The sequence below is a fragment of the Rana temporaria genome, chromosome 3 (assembly GCF_905171775.1).
Source record: "Rana temporaria chromosome 3, aRanTem1.1, whole genome shotgun sequence".
NCBI lineage: Eukaryota > Metazoa > Chordata > Amphibia > Anura > Ranidae > Rana > Rana temporaria.
Window position 1 is genome coordinate 253,062,506 of NC_053491.1, and position 14,971 is coordinate 253,077,476.

At 40.5% G+C, this 14,971-nt stretch overlaps 1 protein-coding gene across 5 annotated transcripts in view; it reads left to right on the forward strand.

The window, feature by feature from the left end:
• The window catches only part of PPP2R2B (protein phosphatase 2 regulatory subunit Bbeta), a 482,864-nt gene extending 474,879 nt beyond the window's left edge, over nucleotides 1-7,985 (forward strand). For all 5 annotated transcript variants that reach the window (XM_040344569.1, XM_040344570.1, XM_040344566.1 and 2 more), the window contains one exon: nucleotides 7,286-7,985. In XM_040344569.1, coding sequence (XP_040200503.1) covers nucleotides 7,286-7,565 — 280 coding nt within the window. In that variant the 3' untranslated portion in view covers nucleotides 7,566-7,985. The remainder of the gene's footprint in view (nucleotides 1-7,285) is intronic.
• Nucleotides 7,986-14,971: the final 6,986 nt, after the last annotated feature.

A 14,971-nucleotide genomic window follows, 5' to 3' on the forward strand; every position in this document is an offset into this window, starting at 1 on the left:
TAAAACAATATCTGATAAAAAAAATCCTCAAGGAAAATGAGCAGTATTAATCATTCCCATACATACATATGCATAATGCGTATAAAACAAATAAACAGTATAAGTATTATAGAAAAGGGGAACATTTCAGTGATTCTAATAATAAAAAGAACTAGCCTGGTTTGAAAATAGGGATTTTATAGAATCATCCACCATAGATGAGAAATTGAAATTTAGAATTTTTTGGCAGCTTTAGAAAATCTACAACTACAAAGCTGATTTTTATAAAATTTACGTTACAAAATCGCTTGCACAGAGTTTGGGACTTAAAGTGATTGTAAACCCTCCTTTTTTTTTTTACAAACATTTCATACTTGCCTCCACTGTGCAGCTCGTTTTGCACAGAGTGCCCCCGAAACTCGTCTTCTGGGGGTCCCTCAGGGGCTCTCGCGGCTCCTTCTTGCATCAGATATTCACCCTAGGAGAAGTGCTCTCACTGGGGGTTTACCTTGCGGGCGTGCTCCCAAGTCCAGCATTCGACATCCCATAGACACAATGCCAGACTCTGCGTCATTGGATCTGATTGACAGCAGTGGAAGCCAATGGCTGCCCTGCTATCAATCTATCCAATCAAGAGCCGGGAACCCGTGCAGAGAGGGACAGCGTGTACCCTCTGAGGGAAATTCAGGGCTCAGGTAAGTAAAATGGGGGCACTGGGGGGGGGCCGGTCACTACCAGAAGTTTTTTCACCTTAATGCATGGGATGCTATTTTTTGGGGGGGGGGGGGAGCCCTAATATTACTTTACAGAAAGTGAAGAAAATGGAATAACAAGTTTGAAACATTTTTCTTCATGTTTTGATTTGGAATAGACTGTGCAGTGTTCATAATGCATTTGTGTGTATGGAAATAAAAGCTAAGATTTTGAGCTTTACTCACTTTTTTTAACACTGCTATTTTGAACACAACTGTATGTGATCCAGCCTCTTCCGGTTAGGGGAACAGCAGGCCGCTCCCGTGAACGCTGTGTCTACTGAACATTGCGTATCCCAATACCCGGCCCTTTTTCGGTGGCCGAGATCATGTAATCGCTATATGATCACAGTGTCGTCAAAGCTGTTTTGAATTTCATTGGCCCAGCTATCACATGGTACCTGGGCCAGTCACAGCACCCTGTATCATGTGATTATATGTAGCCAATCACAGATTACTAATAATCACAGCTCTCTTATGAATGTAGCCCAATCATGACAGTTCAAAATATTGCTGTTACAGTGACAATCAAAGTGTTAAAAATCCCTGATCATCCCCTCAGAGTAGAACAGTATCACTGATGAAAGTATGTAAAAAGTTTTATACATACTGTCACCCGTCAGTATCCCTGATAACTGCCACACCAGTCATGACGCTGGACTGCACTGGTGACTGTATTATAAAACATTGTGAAAAAAATATTTAATTTTCCAAATTGTTTTACAAAAAATGTCGATGTCAAAAAACTTGCTTGTTGCGATTATTTTTTAAACCAAAAATATGCAGAAGAATGCATATTGGCCTAAACTGATGAAGAAATTTGTTTTAAAAAAATTAGATGTGGGATATTTACTATAGCAAAAAGTAAAAAAAAATATATATATATATATATATATATATATATATATATATATATATATATATATATATATATATATATATATATATATATATATATACAGGGAGTGCAGAATTATTAGGCAAATTAGTATTTTGACCACATCATCCTCTTTATGCATGTTGTCTTACTCCAAGCTGTATAGGCTCGAAAGCCTACTACCAATTAAGCATATTAGGTGATGTGCATCTCTGTAATGAGAAGGGGTGTGGTCTAATGACATCAACACCCTATATCAGGTGTGCAGAATTATTAGTCAACTTCCTTTCCTTTGGCAAAATGGGTCAAAAGAAGGACTTGACAGGCTCAGAAAAGTCAAAAATAGTGAGATATCTTGCAGATGGATGCAGCACTCTTAAAATTGCAAAGCTTCTGAAGCGTGATCATCGAACAATCAAGCGTTTCATTCAAAAAAGTCAACAGGGTCGCAAGAAGCGTGTGGAAAAACCAAGGCGCAAAATAACTGCCCATGAACTGAGAAAAGTCAAGCGTGCAGCTGCCAAGATGCCACTTGCCACCAGTTTGGCCATATTTCAGAGCTGCAACATCACTGGAGTGCCCAAAAGCACAAGGTGTGCAATACTCAGAGACATGGCCAAGGTAAGAAAGGCTGAAAGACGACCACCACTGAACAAGACACACAAGCTGAAACGTCAAGACTGGGCCAAGAAATATCTCAAGACTGATTTTTCTAAGGTTTTATGGACTGATGAAATGAGAGTGAGTCTTGATGGGCCAGATGGATGGGCCCGTGGCTGGATTGGTAAAGGGCAGAGAGCTCCAGTCCGACTCAGACGCCAGCAAGGTGGAGGTGGAGTACTGGTTTGGGCTGGTATCATCAAAGATGAGCTTGTGGGGCCTTTTCGGGTTGAGGATGGAGTCAAGCTCAACTCCCAGTCCTACTGCCAGTTTCTGGAAGACACCTTCTTCAAGCAGTGGTACAGGAAGAAGTCTGCATCCTTCAAGAAAAACATGATTTTCATGCAGGACAATGCTCCATCACACGTGTCCAAGTACTCCACAGCGTGGCTGGCAAGAAAGGGTATAAAAGAAGAAAAACTAATGACATGGCCTCCTTGTTCACCTGATCTGAACCCCATTGAGAACCTGTGGTCCATCATCAAATGTGAGATTTACAAGGAGGGAAAACAGTACACCTCTCTGAACAGTGTCTGGGAGGCTGTGGTTGCTGCTGCATGCAATGTTGATGGTGAACAGATCAAAACACTGACAGAATCCATGGATGGCAGGCTTTTGAGTGTCCTTGCAAAGAAAGGTGGCTATATTGGTCACTGATTTGTTTTTGTTTTGTTTTTGAATGTCAGAAATGTATATTTGTGAATGTTGAGATGTTATATTGGTTTCACTGGTAAAAATAAATAATTGAAATGGGTAAATATTTTTTTTTGTTAAGTTGCCTAATAATTATGCACAGTAATAGTCACCTGCACACACAGATATCCCCCTAAAATAGCTAAAACTAAAAACAAACTAAAAACTACTTCCAAAAATATTCAGCTTTGATATTAATGAGTTTTTTGGGTTAATTGAGAACATGGCTGTTGTTCAATAATAAAATTAATCCTCAAAAATACAACTTGCCTAATAATTCTGCACTCCCTGTATATATATATATATATATATATATATATATATATATATATATATATATATATATATATATATATATATATATATATATATATATATATATATATATATATATATATATATATATTTATTTATTTATTAAATTGTCACTTTTTTTGTTTATAGCGCAAAAAAAAAAAAACGCAGAGGATACCACCAAAATAAAGCTCTATTTGTGGAAAAAAATACATAAATTTTGTTTGGGTACAGCGTTGCACGACCGCGCAATTGACAGTTAAAACGACGCAGTGCCGTATCTCAAAAACTGCTCTGGTCATTAAGGGGGTAAAACCTTCTGGGGCTGAAGTGGTCAACTTTCACCCAATCCAATTAACCACTTCAACCCCAGAAGATTTGGCTGCTCAATGAACAAGCCATTTTTTGCAAAACAGCACTGCGTCGCTTTAACTGACAAGTCGTGCTACGCTGTACCCAAACAAAATTGACCTTTTTTTTTTTCCACACAAATATAGCTTTCTTTTGGTGGTATTTGATCTTGATTTATTTTTTGCGCTATAAACAAACGAAGAGCAACAATTTTGAAAAAAACACATCTTTTACTTTTTGCTATAATAAATATCCGAATTAAAAAAATAAATTCCTCAGTTTAGGCCGATATATGTATTCTTCTACATGTTTTTGCTATTGCAATAAGCGTATATTGATTGGTTTGCGCAAAAGTTAGTGTCTACAAAATAGGGGATAGATTTATAGCATTTTTATAATTTTTTTTTTTTTACTAGTAATGGGCGGGGATCAGTGATTATCGGGACTGCGATATTGCGGTGGACACTTTTGACACATTTTTGGGACCAGTGACAATTATACAGTGATCAGTGCTATAAAAATGCACTGATTACTGTATACATTTTACTGGCAGGGAAGGGGTTAATATCAGGGGGCGATCAAGGGGTTATCTTTGTTCCCTAGGTGTGTTCTAACTGAGGGGATGGGACTGACTAGACGACGCACCTCCTAGTGGTCAAAGGGTGAACAGACTTAAGGTTACGTTGTTTCTTTTTTTTTCCATCAAAGACATGTAGAATCAATTTTGGCCTAAATTTATGAAGACATTTGATTTTGTTGCATTTGTTTTATAACCAATAATACTGTTTTATTTTACTTTTTTATTTTTTTACAGTTTAGTCTTCTTTCGCTTATATAGCAAAAATAACTAAAAAATGTGTACATTGTTACATGACCAGGCGATTGCCAGGTAAAGTAGCACAGCGCTGAGTAGCAAAAAATGCTATGGTCATGAAAGGAGTTAAAACCTTCAGGAGGTTAAGTGGTTAATCAAATGTTCGGCTTGCTGTTGCAGTGTATTCCCATTGACCTTAATTGGTGCATTTGAGCTCGTCATTGTGGTTATGTCATATGCTCGGGCTTGTCCAACTGCAGCAATACAATTTAGCTGGATGGTCAGGGGGCATTAAAACCACAGCTCAACTACTTTTTTTTACCTCCCTCTGGCTGCCCGTGAGCTGTTCTCCTTTAGCTCTAGCACAGGGGTCTCAAACTCAAATTACCTGAGGGCCACAAGACAAGTTTTCATATGCCATGGGGGGCCGCATGCAAACTTTCAAACTTCAAAAACAACAGTACTGGTGTCAGCGAACACATTATTAACCCCCAGCACTGGTGTCAGCGGGCGCATTATTACCACCAGCACTGGTGTAAGTCAGGGTTTGACAAATTTGCTTGGAATCTAGGAGCCAGCTAAAAAAGTTAGGAGCCAGAAAACACACCCCGTCCCGACGAGCTTGCGCACAGAAGCGAACACATACGTGAGCAGCGCCCGCATATGTAAACGGTGTTCAAACCACACAAGTGTGGTATCGCCGCGATTGGTAGAGCGAGAGCAATAATTCTAGCACTAGACCTCCTCTGTAACTTAAAACATGCAACCTGTAGATTTTTTTAAACGTCGCCTATGAAGATTTTAAAGGGTAAAAACGTTTGTCGGCATTCCACAAGCGGACGCAATTTTGAAGCGTGACATGTTGGGTATGAATTTACTCGGCGTAACATTATCTTTCATAATATTAAAAAAAATGGGGATAACTTTATTGTTGTCTTATTTTTTAATAAAAAAAAAGTGTAATTTTTTCCCAAAAAAGTGCGCTTGTAAGACCGCTGCTTAAATACGGCGTAACAGAAAGTATTGCAACGATCGCCATTTTATTCTCCAGGGCGTTAGGATAAAAAATATATATAATGTTTGGGGGTTCTAATTACAGGGAAGAAGATGGCAGTGAAAATAATGTAAAATGACATTAGATTTGCTGTTTAACTTGTAATGCTTAACTTGTAATACCAACGGCCACCACCAGATGGCGCCAGCTCACATCTGGTGGTAATAACTTGTAATACCAACGACTCACCACCAGATGGCGCCAGTTAAAAAACAAAACAAAAAAAAAAAGTTTTTTTTTTTTTTTTCCCCCTCTTTGCTCCCCCCACTTCTACCCTGCCTGGGGGCCATTTATAACTGGTCCACGGGCCGCAAATGGCCCGCGGGCCGGTACTTTGAGACCACTGCTCTAGCAGATAATGTTTTCCAGGTCTCTTCACTGAATCTTGGCTTAAAGTGGAGGTTCCATCAAAAAAACAATTTTGCTTTAAACTGTAGCTTATGACTAAAAAAGAAAAAAAAAAATTTTTTTTTTTTTTTTACTCATCTGGAAATGCCTGTTGCTATGCGGTCCCATGAAATCTGCCTTTGAAACCACCTAGGATTCTGACATCATCTCCCTCTAATGCTCCTGGAAAATGTGTGTCATAATTTCCCAGGATGCAGTGCGCTGTCCAATTATCACTCCCCATCCAAGACTTCCAGGAAATAAGTGCCTGTAGGCTTCACAATGCCCACAAGCAAAATGACAACGGTGTAGATATAGTTTTATAAACTATCTTTTTTGAATATCTATGCGGATCGGTGGTGGATTGTAAAATAGTAAGTGACCGGATTTATATTATAAAAACGCAGGATGAAAGGAAATACATTTAAAAAATGCTAATTGTGGTTGGAACTCCGCTTTAAATAACACTACTTTTGTACTTTTAAAGGGATTGTAAAGTTATCTTTTTTTTTATTTTTTTTTAATAACAAACATGTTATACTTGCCTCCACTGTGCAGTTCGTTTTGCACAGTGTGTCCCCGAATCTGGTCTTCTGGAGTCCCTCGGCGGCTGTCTCGACTCCTCCCCGCAAGAACTCAACACATTCATGCGAGCTCGCTCGCATGGTGTTGAGATCCTGCGTGCGCGCTACCGTGATACAGCCAGTGGCTATTGTCGCTCACTGTATCACTTGGCCCCCCACGCGCTGCGTCATTGGATGTGATTAACAGCAGCACGAGCCTATGGCTGTGCTGCTTTCAATCCATCCAGTGTAGCCAATCAACGGCCAGGCTCGGAAACGAGGAGGATGACGGGGCGAGCGCAGGGTCAGGTAAGTAAAATGGGGGCTCGGGGGGGACGGTATTGTCGGATGTTTTTTCACCTTAATGCATACCTTTACAACCCCTTTAATAATGGCAACTAAGCTACTATGTGAAACGCTAGGCAACATGACTTGTTAATGCCATTTAAAGTCTGTAAGTGCCAAACAGTGTGCTCTTGCAGCCCAATGCCAACCATTTTACACAGTGGGAAAGGGATGAATCCTGTGTCCGTTTTTAATTTGCCGTCTTTGCTGCGTTCTTATTGGAAGGTTCCCTCACTTTCTCTTAGCGGGACGAAAGCGTAATATTGGGAAAAGTTAGAAGTTCTGTCAGGTTTATATTACTGTCTGCTGATGAGCACTCACTTCATTTCATTCCTTGCTGTCACTGGGTTGGCAAGTAGGGTGATATCTCCCCAATGGGTTCATATGCAGCAATAAAAACTTTGTAGTAGCATTTACTCTACCCCAGTCTATATTGTGAAGAAATAGTTATTGCGCTGCTTAGTGGCTACTTTTCTTTTTTCTTTTTTTTTTACCTATTTCTTTTTTCCTTTTCAGCGTAATCATGACTGGCTCGTACAACAATTTCTTCAGAATGTTTGATCGCAACACCAAACGTGACGTCACACTGGAGGCCTCACGAGAGAACAGCAAGCCTAGAGCAATTCTCAAGCCACGCAAAGTTTGTGTAGGAGGCAAACGCAGAAAAGATGAAATCAGCGTGGATAGCCTGGACTTTAGCAAAAAAATTCTCCACACTGCTTGGCACCCTTCAGAAAACATCATAGCCGTGGCAGCCACAAATAATCTGTATATATTTCAGGACAAGGTTAACTAGAACGTTATTACAAAAATACTAGGTACCATGTGTTCTAAGGCTTTTTAATATATTTTTCTTCTCCCATTTTCTAATATTTAATTTTTGTTCTTTTTCATTCACCATGTTTTTCATTTGCCGACATATAGGTGAAACAGTCATCCTGAACCCCCTTTACACCATTTCAAACTGCTGACAATTTTTCAATCGTGTTTTTTTTTTCTTTTTTTTTTTTCTTTTTTTCTTCTTTTTTTTTCTCCACCTTTGCATTGGCAGCCTTCCTGCGGCATGATTCTAAAACATGCGCTGTAGGGGTATGTTGACCTCTCATGCAGCTGTTAAGGATTTAAGCAAGAAACTTTGGAGAACACAAACGTTGAGTATATATACTATTTCTTTTTAATTGGTAATTCAATTTTTAATAAAAGATGATCATTACAAGCTTGTGTTTCATGCTTTGTTTTCTAAAAGAAGGTGTTTTGTTGCAAGTGTATACCCAACTTTACTATGAATGTCTTGTCACAGAATGACTGGGGTATACTCCACTGTACTGATTTATGAATATCTTTTTACAGTGGTTGGGGTATACTCTGCTGTACTCATGTGTATGGTTACAAAATGGTTGTTTATATACTCTACTGATATATGAATGGCTTGTCACAGAGTGGCTGGTGTATAGGCATAAGGGTTATTGCAGAAAAGGGTTCATGAAATCTAGAGTTCCCCCATGACCTGTGGTGGGAGAATGCAGCCAGATAGGGAATTGAATGGTGATGTGGATTTAAGAAACGGAAAAAATGTGCTTTGCTGGAGAGGTTTTGGTATACTTCCCTGTACTGAAGTATAAATATTATTATTAATCCTTTTCTATGGAGCCGGTTCACATGTGTGGGCAGGCCGCAGTAAATTTGTCAGCCCAGTTCAGGTGCAATTTCCAACGTCGCAATTTGCACTGGAATCGCACCTGAACGAAACCGCACAAGACTTTTACAAATTGCACTGCAAACCGGCCCTGCACATATGTGAAACCAGGCTTGGACATTGGTTACAGTCTACGGACTTGAAGGTATCGGTTTTTGGATCGGAGCATTTGTACAAATACAAGTACTTGTGCAAATGCTTAATATCGGCATTGGTGCAACTATGGAATACAGTTAAAGACAAGTGATATTTTTGGTATATAGGATTAAACCTGGTGGGCCATGTGAGCCCCTGACTTTTCCTGTCTCTTGTATAACCCATCAGAAAGATTCTTGTTATTTTTCCAAACCTGTTCACCTGTGAACCTTGGATGTTCTTGATCACCTTTGTGTGTTCCTGAGCTTTTTTTCTCTGTAGTTTTAAAAAAAGAATTGTGGGAGCCCCTCAAAATGGGCACAGCACGTGTATAGACCCAGGAACTAAAATACAAAGATCTCACCAGTAGAGTCCTCATGACTTTCCATCAACCTCATAATGAAAATATCAATTACTTTAGTATAAATATATATTATGGTTGGCTGTTCTGGGTACATATATGTTCATTACTCTACTCTACCAAAGCTGACAGTGGTAACATATTGTGTGCTCACTGGTGTAGGTTGTGAATGGTAGGTGCGTTGTTACAATGTATAGTACTGTTTAACTTTTTTTTTTTTTGCTCCAGTCACCGAATGTGAGAAAGCCCTTTTTGTTTGTGCTTCAAATGTTTAGGTGATTAGGCACAAAAGACACACGGACTATTGACTATATATTATTACACATTTCTCTGATTTTTTTTTTTGTGCAATTATCAACTGTTCTCTGTGGCACTTGGAAGGCTCTTGGGAAAAAAAAGCCATGGGAGACATTAAAAGCTAATGTGCAGGAATGGCATGAACCACAACCAGAGACAATTATCTGCCTCCTTAAAAAAGGAATGTTTAACACAGATGATACATAAAATAAAGATGAAACCTATAAACTGAAATGGAACAATCACAAAGTAACGAGGCTGTTGAAGTTGACTCATTCTAATACTAGCTGCCTAATGCAAACAACCAGTGAAATTGGCACTGCTAATCTGCATATTTTTTAGACCAGTGACTCCAGTTTTAGTATAGCCACCAATGGCTGATTACAAGTGCTTGGCAATGGGAGCACAAACTCCCAAGAACTTCTCAGGCTGATGGTTGTCCCCTTGTTCTAAAGGAAGGTATTACCCCAACGCCACTCCAGCCCCCTGATTCAGGCTTCCTCACAAATGTGCAGCATATGGTCCGGCTTAGACAGAATTCTCTACCACTATGTCTGATCTATTCCAAAGGCTTTCATCACTTCTGAAATCGAGCAGTGCTAACAGGGGTAAACACTCTTCTGCCCCTCTTCCCCTGACCATTTTCAAGAATTATATATGAAAAAGGAGGGCGTACTGACCTATTGCATTTCCAAAAATATTTTTAATTCAAGTAAAAACGGCAATTGTACTCGCAGACGACGTGGTAAATAACCATATCACAGCAAGAGCAATAACGAACAGTCTCTCTCGAATCTGTTGTAGGAACCGGTGATGCCGAAAGACCAGAATTTATTTGTGGGGTGGCTAATGTGTTTTGAGGGAGGACCACCTTCCTCAGAGCCAATGCAATGAATGACTGACCTCTTCTTACTGCTTATATACATACACACACACATATATGTATACACGCCCACATAATGGCATGTCCCGCTATACCTACCCTCTTGGACTTCACCTCCCTTGTAGACTGGGGGGTAGGAGGGTGTGCACCACTGCCGGGCATCTCAGGTTCACCATTCTCATGTCAACAATTTATTCATAAGGTACAATAGTAAAACCTCATAGTGCACTCATGTGGGGATTAAGATATATGCTTGTAGCTTTAAAATGGGGTATACATTAAAAAGTCCCACTGATGCATCTAAGCTGTTTCTTTGGGTGCGTTTATATCCTCTTGATGTCTACCTCAATCGTCGATCTGTAGAAGGTAGCATGTTTTGTCTCTCTTTGACACTGGTAGGATGGACTCAGAGGTCTTCACAGCACACTGACATGTGTGGAATACACGCCAAGACACTGCGATCTGGAAGTTATTGACACGTCTATTATACGAGCGGACAAAGGTGGGGGCCTGGTAATTCAAAAAAGAGCCAAGTACTTGGAAGAAGCCTACATATTTATCGGGATTCAGACACATACTGTAGGAAAGACTGACGTGAGATCCGACTGGCATCTATAACCGTATTCTCAAAAGTCTGCTGGATAGAGCCGTGAGGGAGAAGGTTTTGACAAAAAAGGAGCTTCAATTCTAGTACTCTAAACATTTACCATATACCAAAAGTCCATAAGACGACCCCAGGAAGACCCAAATATTGCAGGAATTGAAAGATTAACTAGTAATCTAGGCCATTGATCACTTTCCACAAGATCTAGTGATCAGCTTCCCTTCATATATTGGACTCTGACCATGCTTTGGAAATTGTATCTTCCTACACATGGGAAGAAGGCTACAGATGGCCATCATTGGATGTAGCTTCTTTGTATACATCTATACAGCACGAGTTTGATCTCAGAGCAGTAGAATATTATATGGCGGAAGCCTATTCATTCTATCCATTGCAAGCACAATTCCTATATAAGTGTATTCATTTTGCACTAACCCATAATTACTTTTCTTTCCTGGGCAACTATTATAGGCAAGTCAAGGGAATGGCTATGGGGGGAAAGGTTTGCCTGCAGTTATGACCATCTCTTTTTGGGCTATTGGGAGCTTTAATTCATCTGGGCGAACAACCCGTAAAGGGGGGGGGAACCTAGTCCTCTATGCTTGTTATATAGGTGACATTCTTATCATTTGGAATGGCACAGATGAGGAGTTGAGGGTTTCTGGCTCCCCTGTGGCCGATGAGATGTCATTGGTCTTCTTGGATCTGGAATTATGGGCAGAAGATGAAGGTATGTATTCAAGAACACACTTCAAACAAAGTGCTGGGAACTCGTACCTCCATGCCCGCAGTCATCACCATCCGAGATGGATCAAGAATGTTTTCTTCGGTCAATTTTGCAGGCTTAGGCTCACCTGCACCTTTAGGAAAGGCTGAGGAACAAGGACTAGTCTTGATGAACAAGTTAAAGGAGATGGGATATAAAGCTATACATATTGAAGAAGCTTACCATAAATACTGGCAGCTTTATGACAAGACTTCTTAAGAATTGAGGAAAGTTGTAACATACAATAAAATTGAACATACACAAGTGAGTTTATGCACCAGGTACAACAACAAAGCTCCCACAATACAAAAAATCTTTAGGAAGAATTGGAAAATATTGAAAAGGGACCCAGTCCTGAATAATAGTCTAACATCACACCCTAACTTGATTTTTAGGAGACCAAAAGACCTTAGAAGCATGATTGCTCCAAGTAGAGTGAAAAGAACTAGAACAAAGGGTCTGAATAAAGTCTGGACCACTGTCTTTGACCAAAGGCTGCTATAGATGTGGTATCGGCAACTGTGGCACCTGTGTCCACAAGTGCAATCGAAAGAAGGAAGTAATGGGAGTGTATGGAAAGCCATTATATCAAACAGTTTCTAAACTGCAGCACTTTCAATGTCATATATGGTCTCCTCTGCCCTTGTGGACTCATCTACATTGGACGCACATCATGTCCCCTTAGGACAAGGATAGGGGAGCATAGGAGTAGTATTACTACGGAGAAGGATAACTACTCGGCCCTACGACATTTCACAGATGTTCACAATAGTAGTACAGAGGGCCTGAGAGTCTTTGGAATAGAGGCCCTAACTAATGACCTGGATAGCAGAAAAAAACATCAGAAATTATGTACTAGAGAGGCTGTCTGGATCTTAACTTTGGGATCTCTCGCCCCTGATTCTATGTGTAGTGAGGGGGGCAGTGTGTCCAGGGAGGATGACAGTGAAGTCTAGACAGAAGTGGCTAGGTTGGGGCAGGACAGGGGTGAGATTTTGTCAGAGGTGGTTAGTAGTGGAGTAGAGAAGGGTTAAGGTGACGTAGGTTCCTAAGGGTAATTGTTAGGTGGTTAGAGAGAGGAGGTGAAAGAGAGGGGGAGAGTGAAACTTGTAAAGGTAGCCGTATCTGTCTGCATCCTGCTTGTCTACAGCCGAGAGTGTCCGCCCTGTCACTGCAGACATTACCTGGGAATTTGTACTCACCTGCGGTCATTACCTGGAACCAGTATTTCCACTTCTATGAGTCATCTTTCAACTGGAGTCATTCTGCCCACCTGTCATTAAGTGAGGATTTCACCGTTGTCTGCTGATTGATCGTTTGGTGTGGTTCGGTCCACTTCTATACTCAATTGAGTTATAAGCTTTATTGATCCTTTGGGCATAAGCTCATTTGGGTCCACTGCATCCGGTAAGCCTCCATTGTTATCGGTGGCGGGCGATATCACTCTCATCACAGTTTATTTTGGATCACCGTGGGTGTTGTGTCACTATCATTTGACTGATCATCTCACTTTTACTTTTCACGTTTATTTTTGTGGACTTGTTTTTTAAGGAATTGGAATATACGTCTAAGGTGTTTTCATATATACTGATTGACCTTTTTCAGTTCAAGATTATTTCCACCAATACATGGACTTATACATCTTATGTTTACACATATAAGCATTTTATATAGACATTATTGTTTATCCTTTTCTCATTCCCCTAGCGCTGCATTGTTTGTTTTCTGTTTGTAAAGGTAGTGATCAGAGAGGAAAAGGATTGTTAGAGGTTGCACAGAGTGCATTGGTAGGGAAATACAAGGTCAAGGGTGTTGCCATCAGAGTGAGTAGAAGCATATATCCATTGCTTCAGGTCAAAAGAGGCGGTTAGACTGAGAAGTTTATAAGTAGTAGAGGTGTTGGTATTAACAGAGATGTTGAAGTCACTGAGTGATTGTGGGGATTTAAGAAGAGAGAAAGTAGAGTAGCCAGGCAGAGAAGTCATCAAAAAGGTTGATAATGGTCCAAGGGGCGGTAGATCACAGCTATTCTTAACCACTTTAATACCGGGCTTTTATACCACCTCCATACCGGGCCTATTCTGGCACTTCTCTCCTACATGTAAAAATCATCATTCTTTTGCTAGAAAATTACGCAGAACCCCCAAACATTATATATGTTTTTTTAGCAGACACCCTAGGGAATAAAACGACGGTCATTGCAACGTTTTATCTTGCACGGTATTTGCGCAATAATTTTTCAAACACCCTTTTTTTGGAAAAAAAATTGTTTCATGAATTAAAAAAATAACAAAACAGTAAAGTTAGCCCAATTTTTTTGTATTATGTGAAAGATTGTTACACAGAGTAAATGGATACCCAACATGTCACGCTTTAATTATGCGCACACTCATGGAATGGCGCCAAACTTTGGTACTTAAAAATCTCCATAGGCAACGCTTTAATTTATTTTTACAGGTTACCAGTTTAGATTTAAAGAGGAGATCTAGTGCTGGATTTGTTGCTGGCACTCTAACGCACGCGGCGATACCTCACATATGTGGTTTAAACGGCGTTGTTACATATGTCGGCGGGACTTGCGTGTGCCTTCGCATCTGCACGCGAGCTACCGGGGACAGGGGCGTTTTTGAATTTTATTTTTTAATCTTTTATTTATTTTTTTACTTATTTTTTATTTATTTTTACACTTTTTTTTAAAAAAAAAAAATGTTTTCACTTTTATTCCTATTACAAGGAATGTAAACATCCCTTGTAATAGGAAATGTGTGTGACAGGTCCTCTTTATGAAGAGATGCGGGGTCAATAAGACCCTGCATCTCTCCTCCAGGCTGGAAACCATGAGATCTGTGAAAAAAAATTCACCGATCTCATGAATAGTTGCTTACAGCCGCAATCGCGGCTTTGTTTACTTACGGGGACCCGGGCGTGACGTCATCACATCGCGCCCGGGTCCTCCGACGGTCATAGAGATGACTGGTGACCATCTGGTCACCAGTCATCTCTATGCTTCCTGCCGACACCGGACGATTCTTTCTCCGGGCCCCCGAAGGCACGCGGCGGGAGGGGGGATGTCGGGATGTCCCCTCCCGCCGTCCCCTCCCGCCGCCTGCAAGAACGCTATGATCATTCTTATGTCGTGCAGAATCGCCGGCTGGGCAAGAGGATATCTGGATGATGCCTCTGGACGTCATTTGACGTCCACCCAGGATGGGAGATCCCATCTGTGGACGTCAAATGACAATGGGCCGGTATTGAAGTGGTTAAAGAAACTGGAGAGAAGATGAATGCATTGTGCCTTAGATGAGGTGAGTGAAGTACCTGAAAGGTGCAATGTGGGGATAGAAGCAGCAAAACATACCCGTGGAGGGACAGAGGAGAGATGTTCAGGTGAAGTAGAGCCCGGAGTACTCCCACTTAAAGCGGTTGTATACCCGCAATAAGTTTTTTTTTTTACACCTGC